Consider the following 22,282-nt stretch of genomic DNA (forward strand, 5'->3'; position numbering starts at 1 on the left):
TAAATTTTCTTTAGATATTTTAATTTAATGAAGTCTATATCGTTTGCTGCTTCGCGTGAAGTTACCATCAAACATTGATCACAAGTAGTAATTACTTTAGTATATTTTACCGACTGCCTACGGGGAAAAGTCAAATAATTCTACAAATAGCGTTGATTAGAATACTCTATGCCAGTGGTCGAGTATTCTTTGCCGGACCTTGTGCGTTTCTGGTTTAGATAATGTAGCGTAATATTTTCGTAACGTAACGTAAGACACACGTTATACCGGACGTCATATGAAAATGAAACTTGATCACCTGATTTTTAACATCCTGCAGTTAAATATTGTGATAGATTAGCAAGTTAAATAAAAACGTGAGGTCAGGAATTAGGTTCGATAAGCTACAAAGTAGAGCGAATCTATAGTAGCAGCTAAGTTTGTCACTGAAACTTGACGCTCGACAGTTTGAATATTGCAAATTATAATGAGTAGAAATTAAAATCTATTTTGAAACGGTTTAACACCATCTGCAGAATCTGACATCGGAACGATGGGCTTATAACTGTAAAAAATAAAATGCTTTTAAGCGTCAATACCGCGACTGCAGAACAGACTACATTGTTCCATAATTCCAGGGTGGATGATTTTGCTGGCGACTGGTCGGTTCGCAACAATTTTCTGTTTTGAAATCAGTCCGCGGCACAGAGAAGGGTTGCGACCACTGCTTTGTGCAAAAGAATTCCACTTCACAAGGAAATTAAATCAAAGTTTTGCCATGAGAAACAATGTTGAATAATTTAATTCGTTCTTACGCATTACAAATTACCCAAATTATTAACAAAACGTCTACCTAAATAAAAGTAATTAATTGAATGTGTACGTAATAAGGATCAAACATTTTAAAACTGAAAATTTAAAAAAAATTGTATCAGTCACTGTACGTTTGAGCAAATTTCTTTTGTCTCTATTGGATTCGTTTTTGTGTGTGCGATGACGTCATCAAAAATTGCGCACCTTGTGGCGGTTCCGTTTCTACCCGAGTACCGCAGCATTTTTAATTAACTAGATTTTTTGGTCGACTACCAAGTTGATCGAATATCTTGTCGTTCGACTACTGAGGTCACACTGTATATTCTCTATCACTGAATTGTGAGTAGAGCAAAATAAAGACTATAGGCTCAAAATACTTTTGGAGCTCTGAGGCAATATATTTCAACACACATTATCCAAATCTTTAAATGTTATCTTCAAGTGTGTTTGTATATATATATATTTCTCCCACAATAATGATGTTATTTGAAGTTTTCCTAATGCTAGCATGGCAAACCTTATAGGGGCTAACTGGCTCATTAGCGCAAATTTGAATATAAAATCACGTGACCTAGGTTTAGAATGTCGGTTGGGGTTTTATTTTGAAGTTTCTTCGATTACCTACCTGACAATACCAGATCAAGCTTGATACGACAATTGAAAGCCAAAAAATAACGGCTTTATGTGAACACGATGACGCACAACCTTACAATTTTCACAGGTTGTGTGACATCTTTTAGCACATTCTTCAGGAGTACCAAAATAACAAAAAAAATGTTCTCGCGTGATTCATGCTTATGTTATTGTTACATAAAATACAAAACTAATTTCTACGACTTCAAAAATAATGGACTTCGCGCCATACAACGACCTACTTTTGACATCTGGACGTGATAAAACGACGACACATGCTTTGCATGGACCGCATTACATCGTCTCAGCATGACGCTCTACCGATTGACATATATACGGCAAAAGGCACTATCTAGCGCGACTGACGGAAATGTGGCTCTATGCCGTGAATGCCCTTACATGATTCATGTTCGTTCTATTGTTGCATGAACATGGAAACTAATTCTCTATGACCTCAAAATAAACAATGGCCTACATATGACATCAGAAAGTGATGAAGCGAAGACATTACACTCAGCAAGACACTATTGATTGACGACACATTTAGCTTTAGTAAAACAGCGGGTGCTCATCTCGTAAAAAGCAGAGCATTGTTTACGAGTCAAGATAAAATGATGAGAAACTTATAACAAAGTATTACATTACTTGCAACGATGACGACTAGACGATTTTTCGATTCAATTGAAGCTTTGAGACGCTTAGACGAAATAGAGGATGACGATGAAGTCATTGGTGAAATGGAAAGTTCAGGCGACGAAGTCGATGTATTAGAGGCACAATCTGAGAGCGAATATGAGGAGAGCTCAGATTCAGACGTACCCGGCCCTTCGAATGCGCCAGCCCGCAATGTTCGTGGTTCGCAGAGAAGCCGTCGAAGAAGAGCAGTGGCAGGTCGACAGCGAGGAAGAACGAGAACCACAACCCCATCAGGTCCACAACTAAACTGGCAGAAGGTGGTAAATCCCCGTGTGATGCGTCCATTTTCCGAGAGAATAGGGGTACAAAAACGATTTCCCCCCCCCCACACTACAAGTTTGGATGTCTTTTCACAATTTATTACCGCAAATGTTATCGCACTAATTGTCGAGATGACAAATCTCAATGCCGAGCGGAAGATTGCAGCTTCTGGAGGCAGCCAGACGTGGAAACCGACGACCGCGGAAGAAGTGAAAGCATTCCTTGGCCTAATTATTATCATGGGCCTAATAAGAATGCCACAATTGACCATGTACTGGCAGAAGAAGAACTGGATTTTCGACTGGCCCACACCAAACAAAATAATACCAAGAGATCGCTTCAAACTTTTATGGAAATACCTTCACTTCTGTGATGAATCCAAATCCCCATCGCCGCAGGACCCACTAAGACAGGGGTCGGGAACCTTTTTGGTCAAGAGAGCCATAAAATATACATATTTTCAATTGCATTTCCGTGCGAGCCATATAACATTTCTTCACTTAATCAGGCCTGAAATGTTTACTCAAAAGTCAACACATACAATGTCAATATACATTTAATGTGATTTCTGATGCTGCATGTAGTCGCTGCGGGCCTTGAACGGTTGCTCACTTGCAGCCCAAGTTGAAATCTACGGTATGTTTACTGTTATTTACAAATACTATGACCGTTTTTTTTCTCGTCATATTTTATCCCCCTTATTGCAAGTTTTATACACGTATAATAGGATACCGTACCGGTATTGTTTGCAATATATTATTCGCTGTAACTTAATCAGAGTGGTAATTTTCACTCTTTTCATTTGTATATAAGTTTTCAAAATTGTACTTGTTAGAAATATTTTGTGCAATTTGCATTCTCTCTAAGTTTTCCTTTATTTTTTCTTGTTGTCCTCTCATTTTCTCTCTTCAGTGCATTCTCTCGTGATAGTTATACATTTATTTTGTTAAATAATCTGCACAGTAGCCTCAATTATGTATACTGCCGCAACTACTGGTATTCAGTAGTTGTGTCTTATTTAGTTACTTTTTTATACTAACCTGCATCAGCTAGGTGTCGCTGCTTGAAGACCTTTATAGGTCCCTCGCGACTCCAGTCACACAATTAACATGATCAGTATATTTCATTTATTGTAACAGTTTTCTATATGCTTGTTTTTTGTGTTGACAAATAAAAGATTGATTGATTGATACGGTACTCATCACCCTTTTTCGTTTAGGCATCTCCGTAGTGTTTTTAAAACTCTATCGCTTTGTGATGTCACAATATATGTTTCCAGAATCCCCTTGTTTGTCACAATGCCTGTCTGTCATAATCTTTCGTAACATAGACATCTGCTGGGCGCGCGTTCTCAAACGTATTGGGAATTTCCTGCCAAAATTGGCTATAAAAGTGTTTGAAATCTCGTAACAATAGTAAGCTTAGTCTTAGAATATTAGATTTTTCTGGGAGCCATATGCCGTCACCAAAAGAGCCATATATGGCTCGCGAGCCATGGGTTCCCGACCCCTGCACTAAGAGATAGACTCTATAAGATTCGACCACTTCTTGAACTTGTGGAACCCACGTTCCTTTCAGTTTATACCCCAGACAAATATATAGCAATTGATGAATCAATGATACCATTCAAAGGTAGAATAAGCTTTCGGCAATTTATACCCTCAAAACGTGTTAGATTTGGAATAAAAGTCTGGGTTTTGGCAGAATCGAAAACAGGGTATGTTTCCAAATTCCAAATTTATACTGGCAAGGATCCACGAGTTCAAGAAGTGGGATTAGCATCTAGGGTGGTATACGATCTAATTGATCCGTTCCTAGATAAGGGTTACCACCTATACGTAGATAACTTTTATACGTCAACAGAACTTTTTAGAAAGTTATACGAAAACAATGTTTATGCATGTGGTACAATGCGCTTGGGAAGAAAAAACTTTCCAAGCGAAGTTGTACTTACAAAAAGAACTCATAGAAGAGGTGACAGTGAATGGACAATGGCCCACGAGCTTCTCTGTCAATCGTGGCTTGACAACAGGCCGGTATATTTTTTATCAACAATTCACAAGCCTGATTACGAGCCAGATGTTCCAATGGAACTCAGAACTGTGAAAAGAAGGGGTGGGCGTGGCATGCCATCGCAAGACATGCCATGTCCACCTCTTCTACATGATTATAATAATTATATGGGCGGGGTGGATTTCAATGACGCTATGCGAAAGTACTATAACATTGGAAGACGTTCCAAAACATGGTACAGACGTATTTTTTTTTACCTAATCGAAGTAGCGTTACATAACAGTATCGTGGTGGCGAAGGCTATTTTGCCTGAAAATGAAAGGAAAAAATTCGTGCCATTAGAATGGCGAAAAGATTTGGTCACGAAATTGTTGGGTGATTTCAGGACCGTTCGCGTGCCACCACGTCGCTCTAGTGAACAACGTGAACTAAGACTTCAAAATGTAGGGCTTTATTTGCCGTCATTTCAAAATGCCTTGCGAATCTGCAAGGTTTGCTCTGTGAAAGAATCCCATAAGCAGAGAAGGGGTGGCCCTAAATATGTTACGAGATCGCGCGTAATTTGTCGAGAATGTGGCGTACATCTTTGTGTAGCTCGCGGAAAAGATTGCTTTACGCAATGGCACACAAAGAAAGAATTTTGGCGATAATCACGCCCTTTCTCTTCCATGTGATACCTTCACAGAGCAAACCTTTATAATTTTATGTAAAGTATTTGTTTTTCAGTTATCGTATTTGTAACCTTTATAATTTCATGTACAGTTTTTGTTATTTTGTTTGTCCGTTATAGTATTTGTAAATAAAATATATGTTATGCCAGCAAAATAGCAATGTTTTTATACACGAAATATAAGGGAGTGATATTATCACAGACGATAAGGCAGCGTTAGGTCTAATCGATCGCTCAGACTCAACTGAGCCGAATGACAATTTCGTTCACGACAGGCGTATTACTCGCTCAAAACACACCAGTCTTGTGTTGACAGAATCGTAGTAACAAAGCGCAGCGAACTGTAAAGACATAAACAAGTAAGATGCGAGAACACGCTGTTCACAGTTGACTGAATACCAGGCATGTAAATTTTTCTCTTCAATTTCCCGCGTTTGAAGCGACGTCATCGGAATGGCTTTTCGTTTACGGTCCTCCAGTGACATCTAGCGTAAAGATCTTGAAAAGACCTTTGCAATGATATATAATAATCGATATATTTAATAAATTTTGGGGTCTTTAGACTTAAATAAAAATGGGTATACAAATTGGGCAAGATTGATCGTCTGAATCAGGTTAAATGTAAAATTTGAACCTTTTACCAAAAGCTCAGCTTGACGCAACGGATAGTGCAGAAATTGCGCTTCATTTAATCGCTGTACTAGGTAAAAGTCGTATGTAAGCACTGTGATTCATCCTTTATAAACAGTGAGAAACCTATTGTGCTATTTATTATAGACCAATGAATGATATGGATAATTTATTCAACAGTTCTTTACTTTAAAATAAGATATATCAAATCATATTACATATAAATGAACTCTATAAATCATATTTTTTACAATGAACACAGTGAAGTTTTATAATGGTAAGCCACAATTTTATAAGTCAATTGCTTTTTGATCAGAATCGGCATCGATAATATTTCGACAAAAGACAATATTCACGAGCAAACATGATTAGTTTGGTCGGTACTTCTGAAGTATGCGCACCAATATGTCGCATAACCTTAACCTGGTACAGAACCTGAGTTCAGGTTGTGCGCCATCATGGTGCGCATACTTCAGGAGGTCCGTTTAGTCAATATGACATCTATAGAAAGGATAAACGTTTTTGAAATATCCCGTGCAATTCTGAAACTAATTTCATTCTTGATGTTATAATTCACACGCGGGTGCTCATCTATAACTTAAACATCATAACGCAATCATATCAAGTAAAGCATCTCGCCCAAAATTTGACATAAGGTTCATTTTGTCTTTGTATCCCATCTATGGACATTTTGTTAATCCTACTAGCTTCCATGTCATTCCACATTTTTCGTACCATTGTGTGATTTCCCCTGGTGTGACAAAATATCATATATGCCCTAGATATATAATTCAATGGAATCGATAACTTTGTTCGTAATATACCGGTAACGTAGACGTCATCGAGGTAGATCTGTAAAAAAAAGGATAGTATTATGATTTATTTGCGTTTCCAACTAAATTGTAGAATGGTTAATTCTAACTTGACGTCAGACAATGACAAAATGTTTTGATGGGGAAACGGATGTCTAGAAAAGTTTGCTCTTTATTTACTCTTGAAATTTTGCGTACTTCCATTAAAATTAAGAAATCCAATACTATAAAGTGTTTACAAACAACCTGCTAACAATGACCGTTATCGCAAGTGATAACATGTGTTTCACATATAAGAGTTCAATATATTGTTCTTGTGTTTTGAGTATATTTATCGCTTTTATTGATATTTTGTTAGGACTTAAAAATCGTTCATTTTCAAACTATGTCTATCAATTTTCTGACGCTAAACTGTTGACTCTACATTGACATGTCATCGTACTTACCTGCTTCGTTTTCAGTGAAACGTCGAACAAACGCCGAACGACGTCCATTGATGCGATCCAACATCCACCGAAACAAAACGAAGGCCAGTAATCTTCTTCGTATAAAGATCTTGCAATAACATACTTTCCTTCTCTGGGTACATTTTTGAAGAAATGGATTTTGCAGATTATTAAATCTTTCTTCGGAAGCCCTATGAAAAAGAACAAACAGGATAATTTCAATTTAAGAAACCATGATAGTAAAATTATGGTCAATTATTCAAATAGAACCCATTTCAAAATCGTGAATCAAAAAGGGTCCCGTTTTAATGCTGGCATGAGTAATAGGTGAAAACAACGGAACGGGCCAGAACCCGTCCGTTGTGCTACGTTAGTATATTCCCATATAATTATTTGTATATATCAGTAAATATCAATTGTTGATAAAATGAAAAAAGATAAGATATAAAAGTATCAGACCAATCGACCGAGTAATTTTAACAATATCAAGTTTAGCTAAAGATAAGCACAATATAAGTCGGAGTCTCGATCGATCAACGACGGACCAGTCGAATGCGACCTCTACAAGTACCTATGCACTTGGAGGGGCTTATCTTAAACTTGCGTTGAAAGTAGTGCGTGGGTCAATTACCATGTAAGTCGTAAGTCGTCAAAAATGTATAGCATTGGTCTACAAAATCGGTATCGACACCTTGAGTAGAAAGAGGAGGCGATTCAATTATATGTTAGTTGAATAACAAGATTAATAAGGCGAATAGCAATAACATGAATACGTGGTGTGTTTCATGCGTTGAAGAACTCTAAACATGAGATCAAGATTTTGTTATTTCTTCCTTTTAAAGGTTCTTTTTGACGACTCCTTCCCAACCGTCATTATCTGCAAAGAATAATAATTGATTTCATCGGTCGACATTATCGGTAACGCCACAGTCTAATAACAATGGGCGGAATTGCTCTTGTTAGATACAATAGTAAGACGAAATAACAAAACCAGTATTTTTGATAGTTCCCTTTTTTATTTGCAATGTGCATTTCGTTATTGAGTAGCATGCCTCGTCTCAATCGTATAATCTGAAGGAATTACAACCCGGTGGCTTTTGACGCATTTATTACCTCCTTGTGGAGGAAGTTTGCGAAGTATTTTTCTAATCATCTTACCTCAATTAGTTTATCGTCTTCATTGTATCGTTCTATAGTCATTTTCCTTTTATCTTTGTTGAAAAAAAAAGTTCCAACCATCCGTCCATTTTCAAGTTTCCATGAACCCTTCAAATATTATAACGACACCAGTAAATGTTATGAAACATTTGAAATTCCGGTGTGGTAAAATGCACCAAATCGCTTTAAAATTCTCCAAGCTACGATTTTTTTTCATTCAAATAATGTTTGCAATGAAAGCAAGTTAAGGGGTACTAGGTTATTGAACTGCAAATCATTTTCCACGTTTACTTTCTATTAGGATCCGTGTATGTTAGTCGTTGGGATCCGTATTATCAGTTAACATTAACACAAGATAAATTGAACGAAATAGTATTATAAATATAATTAGCATACCGTGAAAAGAGCTCATGCTATTCTTACAGAATGCTATGTTACAAATTTCTTACCGACATTTTCCCTCCAGTGGGCGCATCATCTTCAAACTCCACACCAAATTTCATCTGCCTCGTCTTTCGCACTGGACCTGTGACTGTTTTCAGTTCGTATTCATCGTCAGTCTTTTTCCTTATTTCAGCGTATGTTGTCAGACGCACTGCAATAGCTCGTTCAATCGCATTCACGCCTGAGAAACACGAGACAAGTAATTACATAGTTATACGGAAAGCACACTTACAATATAATAAGGAGGCTTAGGGTTGCTATTGAAGCACTTCAATATTCTGTTTCATAACGGTACCATACTAAGAGTAACAGGGGACAAAGGACGAGACATATATTATTCCACCGAACTATATACCAAAAATTAAAGTTCCACGCATAATTTAAAAATTATTTTACACCAATTCCTACCAACAACAAAATTTACATTTGCACTGAACCAATATTTTCGTCATTCGTTACTCTTAAAATCGATGATACTTAACATTTCAATTATTTCAAATGGTTTTCTTTGCAGTTCATGGCTGGAACCGGTGAACAATAAACACAATACAATAAATCACGACCTAACTATCGGATTTAATGGGTTCAGCAAATCAATCTAGCGCGCTGTTACCGGCACCGGCGGTTTTCGAAGTTACGCAATTACGTGCTCATTCATGCATGTTAAGACGTCTGGTACCGTATACTTGTACATAACTAGTCTGTACTTGCTGAAAATACTATTAGATTAAGCGGACTGTGTGTATAGTGTAAATTTCCGATTCAGTATACCATGCGATTGTTCGTAGAGCAAAGATTACTTTCACAGTGTTTGGTTATAGCGTAATTCATATAACACGCAGGAGTAGCCAGCGACGTTAAGAGAAATTCCATTTCACGCGGTATAATAACTAATTTCAATCGCCACACCCCACGACATTATATAGAATATTATTCATTGGTCTACAAAGTCTTACCCAACTCCTTTAGCATTCCATCAAAATTCTCATTTTCTTCCAACACCCACTCTCCTACTATAGCTTCCATTTTAAATTACTGCTGGAAAAACGCAGTGCGATGTTCTATATTATGCTTGTTGCAATTACTGATAGCACAAAAAGCCTGAAATAGTGTTCGCAACTTACTCTATAGTTAAACAGCGGTCCAAATCTAAGTACAAGCTAATCAAGAATGACGGAAAACCGTGATCCGCTTAGCGATATCTCGGTGAAATTAGTAAATGATTGAACGTCTGATGTCAGTATAGTCATACTTCAGTAATAACTAAGTTAAACAAAGGCGGAGAAACCTTCGTTATGCGTTTGTCGTGTTGCGATAGTAGGCCTAAAATAGCTGGATTGCGCCATAAGAAAGCATATCTTCCTTCGTAAAACGTAGAAATACAGGCGCTGTTTGCGCCTCACTACACATCAAAACTACGCACCTAGTTTCCATGCCAGCACACGTAATTGATGCAAAGTTTGTTCGCTAATGAACAGAAGATAAAATAGCGATATCAAACCAAAACAGTATCCAGAATATTATGGACCTAAATTTTCTTTAGATATTTTAATTTAATGAAGTCTATATCGTTTGCTGCTTCGCGTGAAGTTACCATCAAACATTGATCACAAGTAGTAATTACTTTAGTATATTTTACCGACTGCCTACGGGGAAAAGTCAAATAATTCTACAAATAGCGTTGATTAGAATACTCTATGCCAGTGGTCGAGTATTCTTTGCCGGACCTTGTGCGTTTCTGGTTTAGATAATGTAGCGTAATATTTTCGTAACGTAACGTAAGACACACGTTATACCGGACGTCATATGAAAATGAAACTTGATCACCTGATTTTTAACATCCTGCAGTTAAATATTGTGATAGATTAGCAAGTTAAATAAAAACGTGAGGTCAGGAATTAGGTTCGATAAGCTACAAAGTAGAGCGAATCTATAGTAGCAGCTAAGTTTGTCACTGAAACTTGACGCTCGACAGTTTGAATATTGCAAATTATAATGAGTAGAAATTAAAATCTATTTTGAAACGGTTTAACACCATCTGCAGAATCTGACATCGGAACGATGGGCTTATAACTGTAAAAAATAAAATGCTTTTAAGCGTCAATACCGCGACTGCAGAACAGACTACATTGTTCCATAATTCCAGGGTGGATGATTTTGCTGGCGACTGGTCGGTTCGCAACAATTTTCTGTTTTGAAATCAGTCCGCGGCACAGAGAAGGGTTGCGACCACTGCTTTGTGCAAAAGAATTCCACTTCACAAGGAAATTAAATCAAAGTTTTGCCATGAGAAACAATGTTGAATAATTTAATTCGTTCTTACGCATTACAAATTACCCAAATTATTAACAAAACGTCTACCTAAATAAAAGTAATTAATTGAATGTGTACGTAATAAGGATCAAACATTTTAAAACTGAAAATTTAAAAAAAATTGTATCAGTCACTGTACGTTTGAGCAAATTTCTTTTGTCTCTATTGGATTCGTTTTTGTGTGTGCGATGACGTCATCAAAAATTGCGCACCTTGTGGCGGTTCCGTTTCTACCCGAGTACCGCAGCATTTTTAATTAACTAGATTTTTTGGTCGACTACCAAGTTGATCGAATATCTTGTCGTTCGACTACTGAGGTCACACTGTATATTCTCTATCACTGAATTGTGAGTAGAGCAAAATAAAGACTATAGGCTCAAAATACTTTTGGAGCTCTGAGGCAATATATTTCAACACACATTATCCAAATCTTTAAATGTTATCTTCAAGTGTGTTTGTATATATATATATTTCTCCCACAATAATGATGTTATTTGAAGTTTTCCTAATGCTAGCATGGCAAACCTTATAGGGGCTAACTGGCTCATTAGCGCAAATTTGAATATAAAATCACGTGACCTAGGTTTAGAATGTCGGTTGGGGTTTTATTTTGAAGTTTCTTCGATTACCTACCTGACAATACCAGATCAAGCTTGATACGACAATTGAAAGCCAAAAAATAACGGCTTTATGTGAACACGATGACGCACAACCTTACAATTTTCACAGGTTGTGTGACATCTTTTAGCACATTCTTCAGGAGTACCAAAATAACAAAAAAAATGTTCTCGCGTGATTCATGCTTATGTTATTGTTACATAAAATACAAAACTAATTTCTACGACTTCAAAAATAATGGACTTCGCGCCATACAACGACCTACTTTTGACATCTGGACGTGATAAAACGACGACACATGCTTTGCATGGACCGCATTACATCGTCTCAGCATGACGCTCTACCGATTGACATATATACGGCAAAAGGCACTATCTAGCGCGACTGACGGAAATGTGGCTCTATGCCGTGAATGCCCTTACATGATTCATGTTCGTTCTATTGTTGCATGAACATGGAAACTAATTCTCTATGACCTCAAAATAAACAATGGCCTACATATGACATCAGAAAGTGATGAAGCGAAGACATTACACTCAGCAAGACACTATTGATTGACGACACATTTAGCTTTAGTAAAACAGCGGGTGCTCATCTCGTAAAAAGCAGAGCATTGTTTACGAGTCAAGATAAAATGATGAGAAACTTATAACAAAGTATTACATTACTTGCAACGATGACGACTAGACGATTTTTCGATTCAATTGAAGCTTTGAGACGCTTAGACGAAATAGAGGATGACGATGAAGTCATTGGTGAAATGGAAAGTTCAGGCGACGAAGTCGATGTATTAGAGGCACAATCTGAGAGCGAATATGAGGAGAGCTCAGATTCAGACGTACCCGGCCCTTCGAATGCGCCAGCCCGCAATGTTCGTGGTTCGCAGAGAAGCCGTCGAAGAAGAGCAGTGGCAGGTCGACAGCGAGGAAGAACGAGAACCACAACCCCATCAGGTCCACAACTAAACTGGCAGAAGGTGGTAAATCCCCGTGTGATGCGTCCATTTTCCGAGAGAATAGGGGTACAAAAACGATTTCCCCCCCCCCACACTACAAGTTTGGATGTCTTTTCACAATTTATTACCGCAAATGTTATCGCACTAATTGTCGAGATGACAAATCTCAATGCCGAGCGGAAGATTGCAGCTTCTGGAGGCAGCCAGACGTGGAAACCGACGACCGCGGAAGAAGTGAAAGCATTCCTTGGCCTAATTATTATCATGGGCCTAATAAGAATGCCACAATTGACCATGTACTGGCAGAAGAAGAACTGGATTTTCGACTGGCCCACACCAAACAAAATAATACCAAGAGATCGCTTCAAACTTTTATGGAAATACCTTCACTTCTGTGATGAATCCAAATCCCCATCGCCGCAGGACCCACTAAGACAGGGGTCGGGAACCTTTTTGGTCAAGAGAGCCATAAAATATACATATTTTCAATTGCATTTCCGTGCGAGCCATATAACATTTCTTCACTTAATCAGGCCTGAAATGTTTACTCAAAAGTCAACACATACAATGTCAATATACATTTAATGTGATTTCTGATGCTGCATGTAGTCGCTGCGGGCCTTGAACGGTTGCTCACTTGCAGCCCAAGTTGAAATCTACGGTATGTTTACTGTTATTTACAAATACTATGACCGTTTTTTTTCTCGTCATATTTTATCCCCCTTATTGCAAGTTTTATACACGTATAATAGGATACCGTACCGGTATTGTTTGCAATATATTATTCGCTGTAACTTAATCAGAGTGGTAATTTTCACTCTTTTCATTTGTATATAAGTTTTCAAAATTGTACTTGTTAGAAATATTTTGTGCAATTTGCATTCTCTCTAAGTTTTCCTTTATTTTTTCTTGTTGTCCTCTCATTTTCTCTCTTCAGTGCATTCTCTCGTGATAGTTATACATTTATTTTGTTAAATAATCTGCACAGTAGCCTCAATTATGTATACTGCCGCAACTACTGGTATTCAGTAGTTGTGTCTTATTTAGTTACTTTTTTATACTAACCTGCATCAGCTAGGTGTCGCTGCTTGAAGACCTTTATAGGTCCCTCGCGACTCCAGTCACACAATTAACATGATCAGTATATTTCATTTATTGTAACAGTTTTCTATATGCTTGTTTTTTGTGTTGACAAATAAAAGATTGATTGATTGATACGGTACTCATCACCCTTTTTCGTTTAGGCATCTCCGTAGTGTTTTTAAAACTCTATCGCTTTGTGATGTCACAATATATGTTTCCAGAATCCCCTTGTTTGTCACAATGCCTGTCTGTCATAATCTTTCGTAACATAGACATCTGCTGGGCGCGCGTTCTCAAACGTATTGGGAATTTCCTGCCAAAATTGGCTATAAAAGTGTTTGAAATCTCGTAACAATAGTAAGCTTAGTCTTAGAATATTAGATTTTTCTGGGAGCCATATGCCGTCACCAAAAGAGCCATATATGGCTCGCGAGCCATGGGTTCCCGACCCCTGCACTAAGAGATAGACTCTATAAGATTCGACCACTTCTTGAACTTGTGGAACCCACGTTCCTTTCAGTTTATACCCCAGACAAATATATAGCAATTGATGAATCAATGATACCATTCAAAGGTAGAATAAGCTTTCGGCAATTTATACCCTCAAAACGTGTTAGATTTGGAATAAAAGTCTGGGTTTTGGCAGAATCGAAAACAGGGTATGTTTCCAAATTCCAAATTTATACTGGCAAGGATCCACGAGTTCAAGAAGTGGGATTAGCATCTAGGGTGGTATACGATCTAATTGATCCGTTCCTAGATAAGGGTTACCACCTATACGTAGATAACTTTTATACGTCAACAGAACTTTTTAGAAAGTTATACGAAAACAATGTTTATGCATGTGGTACAATGCGCTTGGGAAGAAAAAACTTTCCAAGCGAAGTTGTACTTACAAAAAGAACTCATAGAAGAGGTGACAGTGAATGGACAATGGCCCACGAGCTTCTCTGTCAATCGTGGCTTGACAACAGGCCGGTATATTTTTTATCAACAATTCACAAGCCTGATTACGAGCCAGATGTTCCAATGGAACTCAGAACTGTGAAAAGAAGGGGTGGGCGTGGCATGCCATCGCAAGACATGCCATGTCCACCTCTTCTACATGATTATAATAATTATATGGGCGGGGTGGATTTCAATGACGCTATGCGAAAGTACTATAACATTGGAAGACGTTCCAAAACATGGTACAGACGTATTTTTTTTTACCTAATCGAAGTAGCGTTACATAACAGTATCGTGGTGGCGAAGGCTATTTTGCCTGAAAATGAAAGGAAAAAATTCGTGCCATTAGAATGGCGAAAAGATTTGGTCACGAAATTGTTGGGTGATTTCAGGACCGTTCGCGTGCCACCACGTCGCTCTAGTGAACAACGTGAACTAAGACTTCAAAATGTAGGGCTTTATTTGCCGTCATTTCAAAATGCCTTGCGAATCTGCAAGGTTTGCTCTGTGAAAGAATCCCATAAGCAGAGAAGGGGTGGCCCTAAATATGTTACGAGATCGCGCGTAATTTGTCGAGAATGTGGCGTACATCTTTGTGTAGCTCGCGGAAAAGATTGCTTTACGCAATGGCACACAAAGAAAGAATTTTGGCGATAATCACGCCCTTTCTCTTCCATGTGATACCTTCACAGAGCAAACCTTTATAATTTTATGTAAAGTATTTGTTTTTCAGTTATCGTATTTGTAACCTTTATAATTTCATGTACAGTTTTTGTTATTTTGTTTGTCCGTTATAGTATTTGTAAATAAAATATATGTTATGCCAGCAAAATAGCAATGTTTTTATACACGAAATATAAGGGAGTGATATTATCACAGACGATAAGGCAGCGTTAGGTCTAATCGATCGCTCAGACTCAACTGAGCCGAATGACAATTTCGTTCACGACAGGCGTATTACTCGCTCAAAACACACCAGTCTTGTGTTGACAGAATCGTAGTAACAAAGCGCAGCGAACTGTAAAGACATAAACAAGTAAGATGCGAGAACACGCTGTTCACAGTTGACTGAATACCAGGCATGTAAATTTTTCTCTTCAATTTTCCGCGTTTGAAGCGACGTCATCGGAATGGCTTTTCGTTTACGGTCCTCCAGTGACATCTAGCGTAAAGATCTTGAAAAGACCTTTGCAATGATATATAATAATCGATATATTTAATAAATTTTGGGGTCTTTAGACTTAAATAAAAATGGGTATACAAATTGGGCAAGATTGATCGTCTGAATCAGGTTAAATGTAAAATTTGAACCTTTTACCAAAAGCTCAGCTTGACGCAACGGATAGTGCAGAAATTGCGCTTCATTTAATCGCTGTACTAGGTAAAAGTCGTATGTAAGCACTGTGATTCATCCTTTATAAACAGTGAGAAACCTATTGTGCTATTTATTATAGACCAATGAATGATATGGATAATTTATTCAACAGTTCTTTACTTTAAAATAAGATATATCAAATCATATTACATATAAATGAACTCTATAAATCATATTTTTTACAATGAACACAGTGAAGTTTTATAATGGTAAGCCACAATTTTATAAGTCAATTGCTTTTTGATCAGAATCGGCATCGATAATATTTCGACAAAAGACAATATTCACGAGCAAACATGATTAGTTTGGTCGGTACTTCTGAAGTATGCGCACCAATATGTCGCATAACCTTAACCTGGTACAGAACCTGAGTTCAGGTTGTGCGCCATCATGGTGCGCATACTTCAGGAGGTCCGTTTAGTCAATATGACATCTATAGAAAGGATAAACGTTTTTGAAATATCCCGTGCAATTCTGAAACTAATTTCATTCTTGATGTTATAATTCACACGCGGGTGCTCATCTATAACTTAAACATCATAACGCAATCATATCAAGTAAAGCATCTCGCCCAAAATTTGACATAAGGTTCATTTTGTCTTTGTATCCCATCTATGGACATTTTGTTAATCCTACTAGCTTCCATGTCATTCCACATTTTTCGTACCATTGTGTGATTTCCCCTGGTGTGACAAAATATCATATATGCCCTAGATATATAATTCAATGGAATCGATAACTTTGTTCGTAATATACCGGTAACGTAGACGTCATCGAGGTAGATCTGTAAAAAAAAGGATAGTATTATGATTTATTTGCGTTTCCAACTAAATTGTAGAATGGTTAATTCTAACTTGACGTCAGACAATGACAAAATGTTTTGATGGGGAAACGGATGTCTAGAAAAGTTTGCTCTTTATTTACTCTTGAAATTTTGCGTACTTCCATTAAAATTAAGAAATCCAATACTATAAAGTGTTTACAAACAACCTGCTAACAATGACCGTTATCGCAAGTGATAACATGTGTTTCACATATAAGAGTTCAATATATTGTTCTTGTGTTTTGAGTATATTTATCGCTTTTATTGATATTTTGTTAGGACTTAAAAATCGTTCATTTTCAAACTATGTCTATCAATTTTCTGACGCTAAACTGTTGACTCTACATTGACATGTCATCGTACTTACCTGCTTCGTTTTCAGTGAAACGTCGAACAAACGCCGAACGACGTCCATTGATGCGATCCAACATCCACCGAAACAAAACGAAGGCCAGTAATCTTCTTCGTATAAAGATCTTGCAATAACATACTTTCCTTCTCTGGGTACATTTTTGAAGAAATGGATTTTGCAGATTATTAAATCTTTCTTCGGAAGCCCTATGAAAAAGAACAAACAGGATAATTTCAATTTAAGAAACCATGATAGTAAAATTATGGTCAATTATTCAAATAGAACCCATTTCAAAATCGTGAATCAAAAAGGGTCCCGTTTTAATGCTGGCATGAGTAATAGGTGAAAACAACGGAACGGGCCAGAACCCGTCCGTTGTGCTACGTTAGTATATTCCCATATAATTATTTGTATATATCAGTAAATATCAATTGTTGATAAAATGAAAAAAGATAAGATATAAAAGTATCAGACCAATCGACCGAGTAATTTTAACAATATCAAGTTTAGCTAAAGCTTACTTGAATTGATTAAAGTTGAAATCAGCATCTTTGAATTGACGAACATATCGTCGTCTGTCTTGACTACATATTTTGCATGTGGGCAACGTTGTGAAGCCCATTTCAAACCCATAATATTTTTTAAAGTTATATTCCGATATGTTTCAAAAAAATCTTCTTGTACGAGATCACCAAATTTCCGATTTTCATCATTTACCATACCCTGCAATGTGACATTCTTTGGGTCACCGAGCAAAAACACAACCTAAAATGGAAAAATATGTTAAGGGTTTACGGAAAAATATAGAATGAAAAAGGAGAAATAAGGAGAATGATGTGAAGATAAATAGCTAAGTCGATATGGAATTTCAAACAGTGTGACAGGAGAAAAAGCAAGTCGTGAAATGGAAGGGATAAGAGATGAGTGGAATAATAGTAATGGGGAATAAAGAAGCATCGAATAAATCCAGAATTGCCTGAAATTTTGAATATCAGTAAACGTTCGTGAGTATACCTGTGTCAATCTTTTTGCAATTGAGCCCCATGTTTCACGAATTGCATTTCTATGTTCAAAATGTTCAGCCTTACTGTGAACAATGAATAGGATCAAGAGACGTTTTTTTGAATTTCCTTCATTCAACCTAAATATAAATGTTCTTAGTATACGAGAAAGAGAGTAACGTTCCTCAAAATCCTTAGGGATCGATGAAACAGGAGAATTTGATAGCAGTAATTGCACCTGTTAAGTTTTCACACAGCAAGCTATTTCATACTCTCAAAAGTTTTGTTTATTCATTTTTATTACTACTGTTATTGTGGGGAAATTAGGCATTATTATTTGAATAAATGGTACTCCCCAATTATGGCGGTTGGTGCCGACGGTTTAAAAATGCGCTATGGCTTTCTCCATACCTTTCTGGTTGTCTGTATGAGCATATCTTCTCAGTATCTGGCCTGATAATATACTTATAATCGTGTGGTGATATATTTGAAAAATTCTGGAGATATTCCTCTGGTATTTTTACTGCAGTATTTGATTCCTTCTGAATTAGAATTGGAAAATTCGTTTGTGACATCGTAGATCATGTAACGGAAACGCTAAAATAGACAGGTACTGTGTCCGTCGGGTAAAAGGAGTAGATAACAACCTACAATTGTATATCGGACCACCATCGGTGAATAGGCGCTCTATAGAAGTGTGTGTACCAATATGGAGGTAACTAATTTTGTTCGCCTACTTCACATCAAAATGTGTAAAGGGACTGAAACCTATGGGCAGGCAATTATGGCCTAGCCCTAACCTGGTACACACACTACGGGAGTACCGATAAATGTACTAATATAACTACGTTAAATGGATAATTTCAGGGGGATGTTCATACGACAGAATTTTATGCCTGTGATATACATAGAAAAAATTTCAAATCAAACTGCCCGTTCTGTGCAGTAAATTTTAGTGAAGCAAAAACCTGAAGATATATTTCTAATATTTTTCCTTTTTCTGCATACCTTGGATTTCGTATATTCTTTTGAACTTTCGGATTTCAAATTCTTCAAATACCTGCAATTAATGAAGAATTTCGAGAAAAGTTCATGGAAAATACGACATTTGTATTTATGTGTTAACAACAGCTTAGGTGAAATTATCAATTATATATTTATCGATATCTACGTGCTGGAATGAAAGGGCGACTTGGTGAATAAGAAACGACGCATTATATGTTAATACGCTAGACCAGGGTGGTTCAAGATTGTCGTCTTCGCGGGCCACACTATTATTTTTGTATTGTTCGCGGGCCACAATACTGCCAAGAATAGGTAAACAGTGCAGTAGAAAACGAACACTGTTATGGTTTAAACACATTGATCAATATTTATCAAGCTAAGAAACGTAAAACACACCAAAAAACTTACTAAAACATGCAAAAATCTTACTATGCTATATCTAGCGTAAGACTTCAAACTCTTCAAAAGGGAGAAAGGGTCATAAAGCAAAAATGTCGTTTTAGATTGCACCAACACAACTTGCAGACATATTAAGCAAGCATTGTGGTATTTCTCCACCCATATCCAGTCAAAAATCTGTTTGAATTAGTCAGCTTTCTTTTCAAACTCATGTTTACAAAATCACTTACAAATAACTGCAGATTGATTGATTACCAAATGTAAGGTACAGAAGTGTAATTACTAAATTTTTTGACATAAAGGCAGCATTTTTTGTAATACTGTTTAGGCTGGTTGCAAAAAAAACACCCGTCAGAAATTATATTGATCGGCCATTACATTAATATTTAGTTATAAGACATAACCAACCTAGGCTAATAGGTTCCTCATTCGATATTTAGTGTTTTATGAAGCCTATTTTGTCAGCATATATTCCCGACAAGAAAAGTAAGCCAGTCTACAATATAGACTGGCCTAGCAAACTATACAACTGCGCAAGTAGTCTCATCTAGCCATAACACTATAGTCAATTTACTAACATTAGTGATGTAACAATACGGCAGCAATTTCTATGACGAAACAACATCAAATTTGATTTTTTTGTTTCCCCGAATATTGCGACACGGGCCACAGATAATGAGACGGCGGGCCACAAGCGGCTCGCGGGCCTGGGTTTGGACCACCCTGCACTAGACATAATATCACTCTCAGCATTTGTCCAGTTGATCACCAAATGTGGAATATATAGTTTTTTGATTGAATACATTTCTTGATATGAATAATATAGTCAATCCCGCCGTAATTGGCTAAACAGTTCCCTTTCTACTTATTGTGACTTTCAGAAACCGTAAAATTATTTATTCTAATTATACCAATAAAGTGTACAATACTATACCAACCTTTGAGGCAGTAACACAAAATGAAGGAATAAAGATGCGAACGTACAAACGGAAAGAAGCACAATGATTTTCCGCAGTGCGGGATTCGATGCTCGTATTTTCATCAGAATTTCGAATCCTTTGAATTTTAACTCTTCACCGACTCAGACAACAGTTAGGTCTCAAATATCATTACCCTTGTCATATATATATACCATGTATGAATGTAATCTACTACAATATCAAAATACTACTGCTGACCACTAATCTCTAAAAGTTATAGCTGTTCTACATCGTCGGAAGCGTATCCCCTGTGCAGCACCTTTTCAGCTATAGCCCCCGGGCATTCTAGCAAAAATGTTACGGTTGAGATAACAGATAGTCCCCTCCAGCAATTTTGCACATTAGAAATTTTGCAAGCATATTTGATAATATGAGATAAAAAATTGTAATTAATTGTCAACGGAGAATAATATATTGATAAGCTACGGTTTCATGCAATACCTTATCTATTCCTTTTTTTAGGTAAGAGATCGTGACTTTGGTATGAGAAAAAATTTGGTGCTCCAGAAGTATGCACACCAAGATGTCGCACAACCTGAATCCTAACTGGTACACACATACTATGATCAGGTTGTGCACCATCTTGGTGCGCATACTTTTGGAGGTCCAAAAAGTTAGTAGAAAGCATCTTAGGGGATAATCTCCACAGCAGTAGCATAACGTTTATCTTTTGTTAATAAAATGCGTTTTTCTGAATGTATTATCAAAAACATTTCGCTAGCAACATGCTGAAGGAATTTTTTATCCGGGTCATGGAAATCATCTTGGCGAAGGCGAAAGTTCCTTGATCGGTATTTGGACTGAAACCTTGGTCGTCTAAAAAGAAAAGTCCGTGTTTCTAACATCAGTCCGTTGCGATATTTTATTATGTATAAGTTTATTTTGCTATTTTCAGAGTAAGACAGTTGAAAAACATCATCCTGGCCAATAATTCGCCAGAGTCTCCATTTAGGCCTGCGATTGTTGGTCGTTTCAACCGATAATCGATTGTTTCCATTGACGCAAAAAGATGTTCCATTCCTCGGAAAATGCACTCTTACTTCTTCATACGTGTCGAATGTTTTCAGAACTCCATGTATTGAATGTTCTTGAGATCTGTGCGATTGATTTGGTGTCCTCGACATCATAATTCGGTGTATTGATCGGATCATTTTAATGATCTTTTTCTAGTAACAAACATATTAGATTGATGACTAGACACAAAAAAATGAGAATCGGTGAAAATATGACATTTTTACATGAACACAGTATCATAATCACGGGTCCCCGCTACAATTTAGCGTTCGAGATGGCGTATGATAAAGAAAATGATCTTGATTGAAGATTCGACACACAATTTTCACCAAACATCATATTGTAACACTAGTTATCTCCACTATAGCTGTTAATTAACACTTGGTGCGACGCTATAATGAATAATTGTTATCACCTGCTATTGTAAGGGACACCTATATATATGACATCAGAACTTTAATATTTTATTCCATATCGTGGCCATGATCTGGACGAATTGAAATTTGTTTACTCTTGTTTAATCTACATTTACTACCGCAACGGTATTCTGAGTAAAAATATCCAATAACATAGTCAATGAATGAATTTTTATGAGTATAATACTGCATGAGAATGTACTAACGAATACCTAAACAAACCGTCCTTTTTGCAAACTTATCGAAAATCGTAACAATAATTTTGATGAGTTCATGTTTATATCCACCAACAAATGTCAGTAGATAAACTATTAAGTCTTTACTCTGCTCTTAATTCCTTTTGCCTTGAAAAACTCCTATTGGCCAGCTCGGGACAAATATTTGGCTTCGTCAAATGTAAGCGGCCAGTCGCGTTATGAATGAATTATAAATTGTTTCAAGATTA

General features: G+C 36.9%; 2 protein-coding genes across 4 annotated transcripts; both read right to left on the bottom strand.

Moving 5' to 3' along the window:
* Nucleotides 1-5,849: 5,849 nt before the first annotated feature.
* LOC144429648 (fatty acid-binding protein homolog 6-like) lies at nt 5,850-9,872 on the bottom strand. Its single transcript, XM_078117819.1, has 6 exons — nt 9,680-9,872; nt 9,512-9,590; nt 8,561-8,736; nt 8,112-8,219; nt 6,954-7,830; nt 5,850-6,547 (listed from the first exon to the last, which is right to left on the bottom strand). Exons 2-5 carry the CDS (start codon nt 9,579-9,581, stop codon nt 7,777-7,779), a joined length of 408 nt encoding a protein of 135 aa, XP_077973945.1. The 5' UTR covers nt 9,582-9,590; nt 9,680-9,872; the 3' UTR covers nt 5,850-6,547; nt 6,954-7,776.
* Nucleotides 9,873-15,933: 6,061 nt separating this feature from the next.
* LOC120347342 (beta-1,3-galactosyltransferase 2-like) lies at nt 15,934-20,595 on the bottom strand. Of its 3 annotated transcripts, none has more exons than XM_039417271.2 (7): nt 20,366-20,595; nt 19,032-19,083; nt 18,435-18,562; nt 18,037-18,163; nt 17,544-17,787; nt 17,038-17,228; nt 15,934-16,631 (listed from the first exon to the last, which is right to left on the bottom strand). In XM_039417271.2, the coding sequence occupies exons 1-7, from the start codon at nt 20,467-20,469 to the stop codon at nt 16,401-16,403; spliced, it is 1,077 nt and encodes a 358-aa protein (XP_039273205.2). In that variant the 5' UTR covers nt 20,470-20,595; the 3' UTR covers nt 15,934-16,400. The 3 variants fall into 3 exon arrangements, with proteins under 3 accessions (XP_039273205.2, XP_039273204.2, XP_077974231.1); XM_039417270.2 differs by having other exon boundaries at nt 18,435-18,565; nt 20,366-20,593; XM_078118105.1 differs by lacking the exon at nt 20,366-20,595 and having other exon boundaries at nt 18,435-18,620; nt 19,032-19,063.
* Between the last annotated feature and the right edge of the window lie 1,687 nt (nt 20,596-22,282).

Source organism: Styela clava, chromosome 11 (genome assembly GCF_964204865.1).
Source record: "Styela clava chromosome 11, kaStyClav1.hap1.2, whole genome shotgun sequence".
Lineage (NCBI taxonomy): Eukaryota > Metazoa > Chordata > Ascidiacea > Stolidobranchia > Styelidae > Styela > Styela clava.